This window comes from Poecile atricapillus, chromosome Z (genome assembly GCF_030490865.1).
Source record: "Poecile atricapillus isolate bPoeAtr1 chromosome Z, bPoeAtr1.hap1, whole genome shotgun sequence".
Lineage (NCBI taxonomy): Eukaryota > Metazoa > Chordata > Aves > Passeriformes > Paridae > Poecile > Poecile atricapillus.
Window position 1 is genome coordinate 67,318,830 of NC_081289.1, and position 16,480 is coordinate 67,335,309.

Here is a 16,480-nt window from a genome sequence, read left to right on the forward strand (position 1 = left end):
TCCCGCTTTCTCTGTCACCCCTCCCAAGGTTCTCCTGAAGGAAGGGCAAAACAAAAAACACACAAAACACACAAAACCTGAGCCTGAGCAGCACCTCAGGGCTGGAGCTTTCCATGCCCAGGAGGCCAAACTCACAAACCTGGCGCAGTGAGATTCATTACAGCGCCAGGTATTCACAGGGAAATAAACTAGCAAAGCACAAACATAAAGAAAATTTAGTGTGGGACTGTAAAAAGCTGCCGTAAACAAAATTTAATGTAAGCTGAGGATTCTTTTTTTTGCTTACTACTCAGGCAACAATATCTGCCTGCTGTCTGAGGCCTTTTAATATGTCAGGCTTTTGACTTTCAGGACACAAAGAGTGTAAAACTCATGATCCATATTTTATGCGCAGGAGGAGAGCAAGGCCAGCTCAGAGAGAAAATGTCTTTGGTGATGAGGTTGATTCTCCATAAAGAATGTCCTGCTTTCCTCAGCTTCTTGCAGCTGCTGTACCCAGACCAACCCCCCACGAGCCCCAAGGCCATTCCTGCTCCTTCAGGCTACAAACAGGGTGAAAATAATGACATGACTGAAGAGATCCTAAAGCTGGTTGTTGTGGAAAGCTGCAGTGAGGTCCAGTTCTGAGGTTTAGCTGGTGCTCAGCATAACCTCTCAGGTCTGGGGATAAAATGTTGTGGTCCTAAATTAAATAAAAAGAGGAAAACACAAAAATACAAGGTATGTAACAAATTCAGACTGAATCTAACTTCAGTGTTTTCAAAAGTGCCCAGTTATGATGGATGGTTTATTTCATGACAATCCCAGGAGGCCTTTAAGGCCAGTAAGAATAAAATGCTATCGGAGTGGGAGAAGAAAAAAGGTCCATTGAGGTGGAGGTCAACAATTTTGATATTGATACATGGCCATGGGTTTGTACAGGGAGCTCACCCAGGAGCCACCAGCTGCTTTGCAGTGCTCTTGGGCATTCCTGGGTGAAAATGGCTTTGTCCTGCTGTCAATCAACATCCTTGAGGCCACCACCTCAGGACATCAGGCTACTGATGCAAATCATTCCCACCGTGAGACCAACCTGATTATTTACACCAGACGGTAGAGTTTTAGAATGGGTCCATATATTTTAATTTTTTGTCCAAATATTGTGGGTTTGTTTTTGTTCCCCCCTCCCCCCCCCCCCCCCCCCGATCTGTTCTGCTTTGCTCAAATGCATGAAATGGCAATTAACGCCAGAACTACATAAAGCTGCAGGGATATTAGAAAAATAAACACAGGGCCATGCAAACAGAGGAATATATTCTATCAGCTATAAATCTCCACTGTTATATTACTGTGTTTTAATAATTATCTTTTTATTAGGAAACTCCAGTGTACCACAGACCCAGAATTACTGGATTTAGTCAACACAAGCAAGGTTGTGTTGACTCTCACCACTCTTATCTTACTTGAAAGCTTACACTTTACCATGAAGTTTTGCAAATTTCAAAAGAAATATTTCATTTTGCAAGGAAAATGTTCCTGCCAGTTTAAGAGACACCACTCCACAATGTCAGAAATGAACAGCCTTTACACCTGTCTGGTGTATGACAAAGATCACTGAGAAAACATTGCTCCTTATGTTAGCCAGACACTGGTTAAAATATATAAACTTTCATTTGAGTGCAGATTGGAACATACTTGGCTGAAGAAATATGATTCCTTCTCTGCTTATGAATTTCCTTGTTTTGGAGGGGGGACCTTGACCTTGTATCCAAGGCTGGTGCTATATTACAAAATAATGTACTGGTAAAAAAGGTAAAAAATTTCCCTTTTTCAAAACAAATCTCCCTTGTGTTATCGCATGCAGTAAAGAAATGATTTCTCTTAGCTCTGCCACTGCAGTTACCATCCAATAATGCACTTCGGGCACAGATTTCTGCATGTGCACAAGAATTTGTACCAAGCTTCAGGCAAACTTGCTCTGCTTCCCTGTCCATCAGCATCTCCCCTTCCCAGGCACAGCAGGAAGCATTCACAGCACAGTTCCCTGGCTTTTAACAGCAGAAAAATGATGAACTTTTGCTGCAGAGGAAGCAAGAGCTGGGGCAGGTGAGGAGAGCCTTGTTTCACTCAGGAAAAGCTGAGTCTGCCAAGAGGAATTGCTCTCCCTTCAGTGGCCGAGCAGCCCCTACAGAAACTGCCCCAGCAGAGGGGAGGCCGAACACACAAGAGCTTTTGGGCACCAGAGAAGAATAAAGTGTTTTCTCCTCCAGCTCATTTCTGTCTTCACTCATAGCTGCTCTAGAGAACTTAGGCTAAACATGTAAATGCCCAGTTTTCTTTAACTCATAAGTTTGAAAAGAACAGGGTATGTTCTTGTTAAAGATGAATTATGTGGGGTGGAACAACCTAAATGCAGTACCCCGCTGGCATGGAAACTGGGCAGGGATTTCCTGCAGTCCAAAGTGGGAAGTTTCTGTGGCCTCCAGCCAGGAATGCGAGAATAGATGTAAAGAAGTAAACTAAGCCCATTATGTCAATTTAGTTCCAAGAACCACTCAGACATTCTAATTGTGCAGGCTAGCTGTATTCTTCCCTTTTCCTTTTTTCTTTCCCTTTTTCCTTTTTCCTTTTTCCTTTTTCCTTTTCCTCTTCCTCTTTTCCCCTTTTCCTTTCCTCCTTTCTTTCCTTCTTTTCCATTTCTCCCTTTTCCTTGCCTCCTTTCTTCCTTCTCCTTCTCCTTCTCCTTCTCCTTCTCCTTCTCCTTCTCCTTCTCCTTCTCCTTCTCCTTCTCCTTCTCCTTCTCCTTCTCCTTCTCCTTCTCCTTCTCCTTCTCCTTCTCCTTCTCCTTCTCCTTCTCCTTCTCCTTCTCCTTCTCCTTCTCCTTCTCCTTCTCCTTCTCCTTCTCCTTCTCCTTCTCCTTCTCCTTCTCCTTCTCCTCCTTCATATTTTCCCCCTTCCCTCTTTTCCCCCTTTCCCCTTTTCCTCTTTTTTTTTTTCTTTCTCCTCTCCCTCTCTCAGGATCCCTCTGGCACACACTTGCTGCTAAGTGTCAGAGATGTGAAATGTCTTAATGAAATTTTTAGTTTACCTCTGTGTTCAGTGCAGTGCTTTGGGAAAAAAAAGAGAAAGTGCTAAACACTCTTTTACGTGCATTGAAACTCATAAAATGTATCTGAATTGCATAAGAAGTAAGGAAAGCTGAAATTTTGTCCTCTTTAAACGCGTTTCATTACTTCTTCACTCTACTGTTTTCAAGAATAATGCTGAAAAAAATGACATTACATGTAGGAGTTACCCTGACAGGTAATATAAAGATCTTATCTAACTATAAGGCTGCAAAAATGCAAACCCACTGTCTCTGGATAACTACTCCAACATTTTTCATCTTTAAAAGACAATTTGCATTTTCTTGATAATCTGAAATATCCTGAAATTTTGTAAGTTACTACTGGAGGGGAATTTGAAATAATTTCACCTAGGTAAAAAGATGCAGGGGCCTCTGCAAAATGACAGGAGAAAATTGAAAACAGATGTAACTCTCCATACTGTGTTTGCTCATCCTTTCTTGGCTCCTCTCACACCAGGTCTGGCTGGAGTCTGGACAAGCCATAGGCTAGCATGACTTATAGTAGCCCTAATGTTCTTCCAATATTTTGTCATGACATTTTTGACATGATTGTTGTCACGGGCTGCCAGGCTGAGATTCCCCAGGGCATAATGAATTCTGCTTCCTCAGCTGCTGTTATCATTGATAACAGAAAATCAGTGATAACACAAATGTCACTGATAACGTCAGTGATAAACCAATATCTGATAGAACAACATCACCAGTACCAGGAGGGGGAAAAAAACCCAAAAATAAAGCAGGAATTCCCTAACACCATGTCAATCCTTCTCGAGGTGTGACTCAGGTGTCACCTACCTTCCAGATTGAGAGTCACCACTGCCGTGTCATCCTCCAGCCCTTCGATCACCTCGCACTTGTACCTGCCGTAGTCCTCCAGCCTGATGTTGGTGATGATGAGCGAGGCGTCGTTCTCGCTGCTCTCCCGCAGGGACACCCTGCCCTGGTAGCTCCCGTAGCTCTTCCTGTGGTGCCCCATGGCCACGAACACGTCCACCTCCTTGAGGTAATCGTAGGTGAGCTTGGTCCACTTGACGCGGATTTTGTGGGTTCCTGAGCCGGCGGTGGACGTGTGCTCGTGGTAGAATTTGCATGGCAATGTCACATTGCCGCCGCGGTGAGAGAAGATCTTGGCTTGCTCTGCTACCACGAGGAGACTGGGCCCATTTTCTGTAGGATTTGAGGAGAAAAATGTCAAAAAAAACCACCCACCCCCAAGAATTTGTTTGCACTCTTCCTTTTACAAAATGGATGTGGTCGATGCCGTAACAACCAGCTGTGTCTGCAGGATCAGTGTCCTGCAATCATTCTGGACCTGTGTTTATAATAAAGTTTATAAACCTGTTATAAATAATTATTTGCTCACCTGAAAGTACCTCAGTGCCCCTCACACAGGCAGAGACCATCCTATAGTCATGAGGAGGGCACTGTGTAAATAGATAAACAGAGCTGTACTGCTGATGAATGAACGCCATCACCCATAAAAGGCTCCAAAGCAAACCCCATATTTTCCTTGCTCATGAGTTGTCTAGCAATGCTTTGGTTTTTATTTCTACAATCCAATTTTTCTGGGGGTGATTCGGCTTTGTTCAGGCAGCAGCACAAAAAGCTCCTTGCAGTCTGGGATCCAGAGGATCCCACTCACAAAAGCAGGAAAAGAGTTAATGTATCAAACAGCATTATTTACACTGACATGAAAAGTGTCAGCAAAATTCTAAAATTTTAGGCATTTGTATTTGTATTTTATTGTAACTTTTGAGTGTAAGTTCCTCTTCTGATCATAGTAAGGCAGTCCAAATGTAAAATCTCATCCTCTGCTGCCCACTCTCTCCATCATCCCAATGTTGTTTTTCCTCATCTTTTTTTCTGATTCTCCTTAAAACTTGTCACTATTTTATCTTTTATATTTTGACCTCACTTTTCATGCAAACCTGTAAGAGACCTGTCTCCTCTCCTCCCCACCCCAGGATTTCTGCTTTCCTTTCCTCTGGTAGGTCACCACAGCAGATGTTGCCCTGTGAAATAATTTTGCTTAGGACAGTCAGCTGGGACAGGTGCTCACTTCCAGCCCCGAGTCTCTGGGGCTTTTAAAGGCTGTGCTGCCTTGGGAAAACCCTGGGAAATGCAGATTTCATGTGCTGGTCAGCAGATGTACCCAAAAGTGAGAATTTCCCCCCCTTCCACTGCCTCTTGCCTTGCTCCTCATGCAAAGTTTGCAAAACTGGCTGAGCGAGCTCAGCGCTCCCCTTAGGTTTGCTGTCCTTGACCACTGAGACAGCGACCAAAACCCCCAGAAAATCACCAGCTCACTGGGAAAGCACCACCAACTTTATTCTGCATTCACAGGCTGTCAACAAAGACTTTGCAACCCCCTGGGCATGTTCTGCAGGTCGATGTGGCTGCCTAGAAACGTGATTCCCCAGGCCAAGGCTTGGCCTGGCTCTCCCTAAATCCAGCAAAAGCTGTGGGTAAGCTCCCAAAAAGCACAGGCTGCTGAGGGCCTAGCAGCAGTTTTCTGCTGGGGATGAATCTGGGTTGGTTCAGGAGAAGCTGTTGAGAAAATTTCCCAAATGGAGGGAAGGGCTGAGATGACAGGATTTGGGTGTTGAGCTCTCCATGGAGTGTCTGTCCCACCCCTCCAGGCCTCTGTCCTCAGCACTGCAGGAATCTGCGGTGTGTCCACAGCACGAGGGGTCTGCAGGGAGACTTTTGGGTCATAAATGTCCCCAGACAGTCCCAGGCTTCTGAGTCCTGGTGACAGGTCTGTGGTTAAATGAAATATCGGCCTGAACTGCAGCCTCAGCTGTATCTCCTGCTCTGTCCACTCCTGCACTGAGCTGCACCCCAGGGAACGCAGCATTTTGTGTTTGTGCAAACACGTCTGAGGGTGGTAATTGCCAGGACAAGCTTGCTGAGTGCAAATGTGCATCTGCTGGAGGAAAACAGATATCACAAAGGTGCAGCCCTTTGTCAGGAGGTGCTGTGTCCAGAGCATTGCTGTTCCCTGCACAGGCCAGGGCTTCAAGAATGAGCAGGTTTGAGTGCTGCGAGGGGTTTTGCCAGGGTGAGGGACCTTCCTGCCTGGTGAAAAGCCAAAGCTGCAGAGCAGGTCACCTTTTAAATGATGTTCTTTTCCACTGCCCGCCTTTCCAGAGGCTCAGGGATGCTCTAATTATCCATCTTCCCCCTTTCTGGGGAGAGCATCCAAGGAGAGAGGTGATCTGAGGCAAGGCACCACAGAAAGTGTTACCAGCAGTTTCCACAGGAGGAGGAGGAGGAGGAAAAGGAAGACAGCCAGCACAGCTTGTCTGCAAATTTTCCTGTTTCCTTTGGGGACAAAGACGTTCCACAGTCCTCTGTCCACCTTGGGAGGAGAAATGTTATGCTTTGAGGTGGTTATTACCAAGAAATCTGATTCAGAGCTCAGCTATGTTGGGTCTTTAATACTGAAATTGTCAAGTTAATAAATATTAGTAGAAAGGACTGTGGCAGCAGGGAGGCTCTGACTCAGGCTGTCAATGCTCACTCTTTCTAACAACTGTGCCTCTGCCAGCAAGGGCTGGAGGCCTGCCCAGAGCACTGTCACCTCTGACTCTAGCATCAGCATCCTAATTTGGGATGCTCCTCCCGAAACTGCTGGCTGCCTCCTGCCTCCTCCGGCCCTCTGCAGCAGGCATCACCTGAGTCTCAGTGGCTATAAAGAACAGAGGGGATGGTAACCCAGAAAAGGAAAGGAAAACATGGCTTTTCTCATCCTGGAATATCTCCTTTGGCCCTGGAGGTTCTAAGCGAGATGTGACACTTGAAATGTGCTTCCACCCACAAGTTTTGTAAAAGGCTGGTCTTTTTTTTTTTTTTACAGAAAATGGGATGATGTGCCCTTCTCACTGGAAAGACGGTGAGGCAGAAAATTACTTTGCTGCTGCTGCTTCTCCTGGATCTGGGAGAGGAGGAAGGATCTCTGGCTTTCGAGGAAAAGCAGATGTCAGACTGGGGAATGAGGGACTGTTTGGGCTAGAAGACATGAAGGCAGCAGGGACTCAGGATTAAAAATGAGATGACAGGGGTTTGGCAAGAGGCTTAGAGGTCTTTATTATCCAGTAGCCAGTGAAAGCCAAGGATAAATCTACCTAAACTGCACATTTTTGGGAGTGTGGTAAAATGAATGGTCTTGTTCTTCCTGGAGCTGACAAATTTAAAAAAAAAAAAGCAACAAAAAATCCAAACCCCCAAGAAACCAAACACAGAGCAAATCAGAATCCCTTAATTTAAAATATGTGGTTGTCTCTGCTTTAACTGTTGTGAAACTCAGCTCAAATGAGCAAAATGCTTTCAGACTCTTGGGTTATCTAAGTGGAAAAAGGACTGATCTGCTGTGAAGCAATGATGGGAGATCAGTGATGGGATGATGTTGTGAACAGTGATGGGAGAGGAAACACTGATTTGAAGGGCAATAGCTCCCTGGCTGCTCCTCTCATGGGCATTCTGACAAGGGTAATACTTCTAAATAAAATTGCTTTTGTCTCTAAATGGCAGGGATATCTGAAAGATGGCTTCAAGAAGGAAAAGGGTGGGACATCCAGGTGTGGTCACAGAGCCCAGGGTGTCACTTGAGGAGGATAACACTTCTTTCCCAGAGCTGCTCCCGTCAGAAATACCAGAATTACCAGAAATACCAGAGAATTCATGAGGTGAACAGCCAAACAACTGTAGGACTCTGGAACCCCTGGAATAAGGAGGGTCTAACCCTCATTGAGGAGCTGTCCTTATAAGCAGGAGAGTTTGGATCTTTGCTGGGGACAGGGCAGGTCTCAGGTGTCACTGCCGAGCCTCAGATGGTGGATGAGCAGTGCTGGGCAGCTTCCAGCTGCTCCTTCTGATGGGACAGAGGTGGCAGCACCCTGCTGACTGGCTCTGGTCTCAGCTCCAAGGGCAGCATTGGGATTAGAAAGATTTCCCAGGTGAGGCTTTCCACCCTTCCAGGCACATTTTTCACAGTCAGACAGGCAGCAGCCGAGCTGTTAGCACAGAGCCAGGCCCCACTGCTGACTAATTTTCAGTGTTTCTTTCCACTCCTGCCTCCCTGCTATTGATTCTGACAGACTGTGGCCTTTTGTTAATCCTCTTGATGCAGGTAGGTGGATGACAAAGGCAAAAAGCACAGTGCAGGAGCAGCCAAGCTGACTGGAACAGGGTTAGTGCAGGATGCAGGAGTCCAGCTCTGCAGGACAACACACATGTCCCAGGCTGTAGGGAAAGGCTGCCTGACAAAAGATGAAAACTCACTTAAAACATTGATCTCAGTACCTGTATCTCAGTACCTGGTATGAATTGCAAGGGAAAGGATATTTTGCTGCCTTAAATGATGAGGCACAGGCTGGGCACCTGTTCTGTCTGTTACCTCTCTCTCTCTCTTTTCTTTGCCTCCTTTGGGCTCAGTTCTCTGTGTCTATAACTTTTCTCTAGTCTCCCAGCCTTCTTTGGGCTGAATTCTCTGTAGATACAGCTTTTCTCTAGTTTCTCCCAGCCTTCTCTGGGCTGAATTCTTCTGGGATCCTCCCTCATGGGGAGTTCCACTTATCTCAGTCTTTATTATTCAAAGTAAACTCTCGAGCTCGTTAGAATCTTGTTTCTCGTGTTTATTGAAGGATCCTTACAAAACTTAACAGGTTTCTCTAGGCTGGTTACAAGGTTAATCTTTGCAATTTGGAACATTTCTTTCTTCTGATGGTACAAACAAGGCCTTGTGGCACACTTCATGTCTGATACACAAAATGGCCCTGAACTACGCAGTTCTTTTATCTTTATACTTATTTTTATCCAATTAACAATAGACACGTATATTATTTTTCTTAATGACCCAATGACCCATCACCTCTGTGATGCACTGCGGCATTTTCTATCCAATCACTTACTATTACTCAAAAACCTCCAGGAGAAGAACATGAAGAAGAAAGAAGAAGGGACAAGGGACAACACCCTAAATCCTCCATCTTGTCTCCTGTTCTCTAAACTACTTTTTCACCCAGTGATTTAAGAAACTTTCTAATCTACACACCTACACTTTTAGCTTTTTTCATCTAACTTTATCATTTGTTTTCATGTATCACCATGAAAACATGCTCATGAATTTCATATAATATGAAATTCAGTGTTTTCTTGGATCTCAGAACTAAATATTAAAAACAAGGGCACACAGTCTGTATTTCAGACTCCAACACTGTCCTCCTCCTCCTTATCTCTGCCTCCCCAGCAGTGTGAAAGTGGCACAATGAGCACTCCTGCTCTGGTGGTCATTGCTCTGTCCATTTCTAACCTTGGTGTTGGTCAGTGTGACGCCCATTTCAAGGACAGTAAGGTGGCCCTGCTCTTTTGGAGCTCTCACTTCAGTCCCACCTGCTGCCTTCTTGGTTTAGCTCAAAATTTTAGTATATGTTAAGGCTTGTTTGTCTTTTAATTGTAGGCTGTTTTTCGGGTTGTGTTGTGGTGTTTTTGTTTTGTTTTTGGGGTTTTTTGTGGGTTTTTTGTTTTTTTTTTCTGTTTTGTTTGTTTGGTTTTTGTTTTGTTGTTTGTTTTGTTGTTTGTTTTGTTGTTTTTTTGTTTGTTTTTTTGTTTGTTTTTTGTGTGTGTGTGTGTGTTTTAATTATACTTTTGCTGTGGGGGTTTCTTCTGGTCTCCTTTTATATTTACTTTTCTCCCTTTACTGGGTTTTTCACACCAGCATGATGGCAAGCCTGGCTTGGAGGGCCATGAACACCATGTGGGGCAGAGAGGAGGAGCCACACCACAACCCCTGGCAAACAGCTTTATCTGCTTTATCCACCAGGAGTATCCACAGTCTTATGCTGGCCACAAAAATATTTATTTCAGCATTTTCATGGAGTGCCTTACAAAGCAACAGCAGGAAAAAAAAATGTGCATTTTTACATTCAGGAAAACCAAATAATGAGCCAGGGATGACATCACAGAAGTGTTTTTTCAGAAGAATTCATGTCTCCCCTAAATGTTCCACACTATTAGCAGGCCCCTAGCTTAATAATATCCTATGCCATTCTGCTTAAAAAAAACCCAGAGTTTTTTTGTTATTGTTTTTGTATTTGTTATTTGTTAAAGTGTTCATTTAAAATTAAATTAAAAATTAAAATTTTATTAAAATAAAATTAGAGAAATGCATTACTGATGTATGGGAGTACCACTCAAAGAGTACTGAGGAAAAACATGAGGGAGAATTACACACACTTTTTTGCACATAGTGCACATTTTTTCTATATGTATTTTAACTAGTTATCTTTTTACTTCTGATTTTGGGGGGAAAAAAATTAAAAATATTTTATATATATATATATATATCAGCTGCAAGACTGGTAAAAGATGTTCTTTTTTGGCTCAAGCACTGATGCAGTTTTGCTGTGTCATGACAAAGAAAAGGCAAGGATCCAACTCCCATGTTCCTGCCTCTGAACAGACAGGATAGAACACCCCCAACACATTCCTCTTCAGTTTTGATATAAAATTGGTAAGAGAAATGCTAGATAAATCTTTGTGAGAAGCTTCAGTTTTCAAATAATAGTGCAGCTAAAAATACCTGGTTTATATATGGCAGAGAAGAAATCTGTCTTTGTAAAAAAGACATTACAAGACTGGGATAAAACATTTTTCAGCTGATTCCATCTCCTCAACTTGAGTAACTCGTTGAGGGGGATTGTTAAAGAGGACATATTAACTCAGGTTTAGGTTTCTAGGAGACCTAAGAGCCCATAAAACCATCAGGGAAATAACAAACATCATCTCTTCTGAATTATTGCCTTAAATAACTTCTAAGTGTGCTTTGCTTGGGTGTAGATAAATTTCATGGAGATCAGGTGTCACAGAGCAGAACAGGAGGGAACAGGAATCAAGGCATTGTCTCTGCACTCCTCTGTCACACAAGTAAATCTTCATGGGTGGCATGAGGACTGTTTGACAAAACCAAAACACTATGCAGAAACTTCAAGGAGCCCTTCCAGTCCCTTGCTCACCCCTAAATGCTATTTATAAATGTGGAATTCCACTGACGTAACCAGAAAAAGGAAAATTAATGATTTAAACCTGTGTCCCAAGTGAATCCTTGTGTTTCTGCAGCAATATGTGTTTTTTATAACCCAGATATAAACGTATCACTTAAGGTGTGCTCCAGAGCACGAAGTCTGGGGTGCCCTCAACGAGAGCACACTGGTGGCATCCTCAAAATTGTCCTGAACAGCAAAACAAAAAGGCAAGGAGGAGAAAACAACCCAGACATAAAGCAGGAAACACAAAGGCAAGAAAGTAGAAAAAATGTCAGTGTTGTGGCAAGTGGAAATATACAGAAAGGTGGGAAGAAGGAAAGAAGTCAAATGTGGAAAAGAGTGAAGATAATCAAGATTATCTTGAGCAGATAAGAATTAGTGCAAGAGGTCAGATGAGCAGTGCATTTAATCTTTTATTATGTTTTTGTCTGGTCCAGAAACTCTTCAGATTCTTGCTCTTTCAGAGCAAGACTTGATTTCAAGAAAAAGAGGTGGACTGTAAATAAAACTCATTATACTGGAGAAAAAGTTGGTCAAACTTTTCCTCTGCTTTTGTTATTGGTCAATAGACTTATTTGTGTGTGCTTAGGATTTTTTTTTGGCTTTCTCTTGTTTTATTTTTATTTTTTTTATTTTTTTGTTTCAATTGGGCAGCATTGAAAAGTATTCTCTTAATTCCATGCTGAAATTTTTTTTTGGTATGCATAAATAAATCTGTGCAGAGATCTTGGCAGGCAAAAGGGTGCATCTCAAACATGGCAAAATGCTGCATAACATGGATTTCTTACATCCAGAGGGAAGCTGAAATGTTAAATTTGATCCTCCATGAACCAAACTTGGTGCTGCCTCTTCTTGTGTTTCTACAGCCTGAAGAAACTGGAATTGTGTTAAAGGCTGTGGCTCACCTTAGGTAATTAACTCAGGAATTAATTGGCTTGGTCAACTCTGCATCTTTTTCAGAGCAGCTACACCCAGGGGAGTGCCCTTATCTCTCAGGGGTGCTCTGTCTTTTTTTGGGTAATTGGTCAGTGAGCAGCACCAGGAGCAGATCAGAGAGAGGGACAAAGTGAGCACTGAAAGGATCCATCCTCTCTCATGGGTCACAGAGACTTTGCAGATCTTCAGGGGGGAAAAAAAAATAAATCTGAGTCTCTAATTACATTGATATTCTGGGAGCTGTGCTGTTTTCTTTCTGACCAAAAACATCAAATCCACCACAGGCTCCAGCAAAGGAAATAAAGCCACAGAAGGCATAAAATGCAGCTTTACATATTTTGTAAATTTTGTTCATCGATACAGGAATAAAACCAAAGGAGGAAAAAAAACATAAAAAAAGAAATTGGGACAGAGGAAATAAGCTGAAAACACTGTGAAAAGAAGGGAGGTAAAACTGTCTTGCAGATGAGAAATTTTGCTCAAGTCCGAATTGAACTGCATTAACCAACAAAGAGAGAACCAAGAGCTAGAACTGACACTGTCAGCAGGAACAGAGCTGTTGATGAAATCAGCAAATCATTTCTAGAGAAAAACTGAAATATTTAGAAGATAAAAAAGACATAAAGCTGTGTCTACTGCAGTGTGAGAGACTGGGGAAGTGTTTAGTAAAAATAAAATAATCACTTTTTTCCCAGAGAGTTGACATTTGAAAGGCAGAGCTCTGTGTCCATGAGAGCAAAGCACAACTGTAGAACAATAACAATTTATGAAACACTGTTCTGATTGAAAAATATTGAATTTGAGAGAGTTGTCAGGAGATTTTACACTGATGTAGGGGCAGAAAATTAGGGTACCCAGACCTACTAGCACGGGGTGTGGCAAACCTGATGGTGAAGGTGTGACCTCACCTGTCTCTTTAGGACAGTTCCAGGCATTTCTGGGCAGCAGAAAAATAACAAATACATGTAAAGAAAGTAATTCAACCATTAACCAGCTAATTAGTCTGACCTCAGCAGCAAACATGGCTTTAGATCAAATTTTGAAGTAAGGTGGTTGAGCAGCAGGAATAGAGTCAGGACTAGAAAGAGGGATAAGATGAAGCAGATATTTGCCAAAGAAACTCAGAGTAATCTGACATCAGGTATATAATAAAAACAAACGTGTAAGGCTGAGGAATGTGATGTATTATTTGCTTGGAGCTTAGGGAATTGAGTGATATGGTAAAAAAATATGAAAAAGGCCAGTGAACTGCCTACAGTACAATTTCTTTAGTATTTCCACTAATTTTGGCTTATAAAGTAATTGTGACTTTTGGATAAATAAAGTTTTCACGTGGCATGTTAAGCAGTACTGAAGGGAGGGGAGAAAGTATTTAAAATATTAGAAGAAAGAAGGGTGAAAAAGGTAGGATAACATTTTATGGTGAGTGCAAAACACAGCTTTTCGAGGTCCAGTATGAAGAGTTATTGATATAAAGCCTGTACTTGTTAATTTCAAGAGGCAGTGAGGGAGACTGACAGCTAAATACTTTCTATCACCACAGGCTATTGATCAGCACTGCAGCACAGCTGGGAAGAGCAAATTTGATCCAAGGTCTGAAGAACAAAGCATTGTTAATCAGAAAACAGAAATACTAAGGGCAAATGAGGATTTTATGGATCCTGCAATAAAGATTCTGGAATAAAGTCCTGGCTGGGTGTACTCAAGGAGCAAGAATTCAGATGAGAACCAGTGTAAAGATGAATTCCTGATATTATCAGGTGACAGCATCCAACTAATACAGTGATCAGGAGGTGATACACTTAGAGAAGAATTTAAAAAGTTCACTCAAATGATAGCTGTGGGTATATGGTGCTATCTTATTGGTGTTTTAAAGTGAATTTCAAAGAAGGAAAAAATGTTATTTGTAAGCCAAAAAGCAACAGAAGGAGAAGAACAAGACCATAAAATAAATGTGCAGAATTAGGAGGATGTTTTCCATATCAGAAAACTCTTTCACAGTAAGAAGACCTGAAACCCAGCTTTTTAACAAATTAAACTCAACCTACAGGAGATTGCATGATGTAAAGAATGGGGAATATAACAGTTTCCTTCTCTGCCTCAGGAAATCCCTTTCACCTCTGTGTAAGTACTTAAATACACAATGTTCACACACCTTTTGCAATTCCAAGGCATACCCAGGCACGCCACCCTGGCAGAGTTTAGCTATACATCTCCTGGATTTCAGCTGTGGAGAGGGGTGCTGGATTTGTTAATGTGATTTAAAAAACACACCTGAACACCTTCTACAGCGTTCCCTGATCTCCATCCCATCTCTAGGTGTAGATTTTTTAATCTCTTTTTTATTTCTTTTGCAGCACTGAGGAGGAGAGGGATTCCACAATGCAGAGAGGAATACCAAAAACCAGAAGCAAAAATGCCACATCCCAAGCAGTTTCAGTCTCTTTGATTTGTGGTCTGCCTGTGTATTTCAGAGCCTGAACCAGCTGGTGGGAGTTTAAATTTTCAAATTTAAATCTTTATCCGTCTCTTCTTCAAAAAATAAACCCTTGAGGCACAGGTGAGTTCTCATGGGAAGGGAGAAGGGTTCACCTTGAAACCTCTGTGAGCTCTGAACTACTTGGTTTAGTAACAGGGGACATGTGTGACAGGTGAATGACACTTACTGCACTAATTTAACTCTCCAGAAAGGTAAAGCTCAGAGATAAAAAGCTGCACTATACAAGGAAGGGCAAAATATATATTTATTAGACATCAGTGTTCAAAGTTTCCTGGAAATTGGTGGGCCCTGGGAGAGAAGTGTTCATCAGAGCAGCAATAGGTCTTCATTTTGACATCACACTTTCATTTGACCTTCATCCTGTGATTCTGCTCAGAGGGAGAGCAGCTCTCTGACCTTGACAATCCCTCTTTTAATAGGTGCAGGGTGCCTTTAACTTCTGTGACTTTCCTGTGATCTCCTGAACATTCAGCCCTTTCCTGGTGCCCTGCTCTATCTTGGTAATTCATATTTACACAAAACCTCAAACAGCACGATTTTCTGGCTGTTGAGAGGGGGAAATCAAACTTTAAAAAGAGAGAGAGCTAGGGAGAGAAGGGAGGGTAATTCTGTATTTCTTAATTTTGCAAAATTGATTTCAGCCAGGCTCAAGGAAGGCAGGAGTGAAAGCAGGAAAATCCCTGTTCATTCTGCTTGTTCTTACTGCATAAACCCCCTGATTCTTCCTATGCAGGATAACCCTCAACGACTGAAGCTGGGACTGAAAAAACAGCTGCATTGTGCTGCAGGCTCAAATCCTGCACAGTTCTAATCTCTGGGACTCAAACATGAACCAAACAGGATTATGCAGAAGGCCAGGATAATATTTAGTGTGAATTAAAGGTATGAGGAAAGGCACTTTTTTTTCAGGGTAAGTTACTTTTTTTATTTTTATTTTTTCCCTGGTTTACGTTGCTCAATTACGATCTCTGATGTGCTGAGCCTTTTTAAATAAACCACAGCAATAAATTTCTGTGCTGTGGAGAGCTATGTACAGCAGACCTCTTAAAATCAAATCTATTCTACAATAAACTGAAGTATCTCAACCCACTGCAGTTGTTTATTACTTTAAGATGCATGCTTTTTCTCTCTGTCTTAAATCATCCTGTACTTTACTCACTAACCTTTACAATGTTGTTACTAAGTGCTATTAAACAGTGCAACTTTTTTTTTTTTGTTTTACTTTGCATAGGAGAAGCAATAATTCAACAGAACCAGATTAGGAAACATTTGGTCACCAGTAATAAAAGCATTTAAAAAACAGTGTGACAGCATTAAAAAAAAAAAAAAGTAAATTAAGGGTCATTAAGCACATTATTCTGTTTCCCTCAGCAATATGAAGATATTGGTATTTTCTCACTTATTTCCTTACCTTGAATGTGAACAATTCTTTCATGCTCCAGACTTGAGTTGCCAGGGTGAGGTTCAGCCCAACAGACAGAGATCAGCACCAGAAAAAGTAGACTCTTCATCTTTACAGCCAAAAGAATCTTCTTCACTGTAAGGGCATCACATAGGGAGAGGATTGTGAATTTTTGGAAACATTTTACAGTGTTGCACTGCACAACTTGTTAGAGCAGTGATCTTATGGGGGATTTTTTTTAATGTATTGAACCCACTCAGCTGACAGAAGTTGCAGAAGTTAATTTTTTGGGCACGAATATTAGACCATTTTATTGTGGAGTTCAACTAAGCAAAGCTGGCAATCCAAATTTAACTCTGCCTGTGCAGAAATGCAAGAAAAAAAATTAAATAAGTGCACAGACAAATATTCCTGAGCCCAACTCCTTCCAAGACCACACGTAAGCAATACCTGTGTTTCAAAAGAGGCTCTGGTGTACTTTTGATTTTCCA

The 16,480-nt window shown here is 42.1% G+C and overlaps 1 protein-coding gene across 2 annotated transcripts in view; it reads right to left on the minus strand.

Annotated features, from left to right (window-relative positions):
- The window catches only part of HAPLN1 (hyaluronan and proteoglycan link protein 1), a 29,792-nt gene extending 13,694 nt beyond the window's left edge, over positions 1-16,098 (minus strand). Inside the window, exons 1-3 of one of the 2 annotated variants that reach the window (XM_058864100.1) lie at positions 15,999-16,098; positions 14,370-14,372; positions 3,902-4,273 (exon numbers count right to left, since the gene is read on the minus strand). In XM_058864100.1, coding sequence (XP_058720083.1) covers positions 3,902-4,273; positions 14,370-14,372; positions 15,999-16,098 — 475 coding nt within the window. Of the gene's footprint in view, positions 1-3,901; positions 4,274-14,369; positions 14,373-14,570; positions 14,574-15,998 lie in introns of both variants that reach the window. The other variant, XM_058864101.1, reaches the window with a different exon arrangement.
- Between the last annotated feature and the right edge of the window lie 382 nt (positions 16,099-16,480).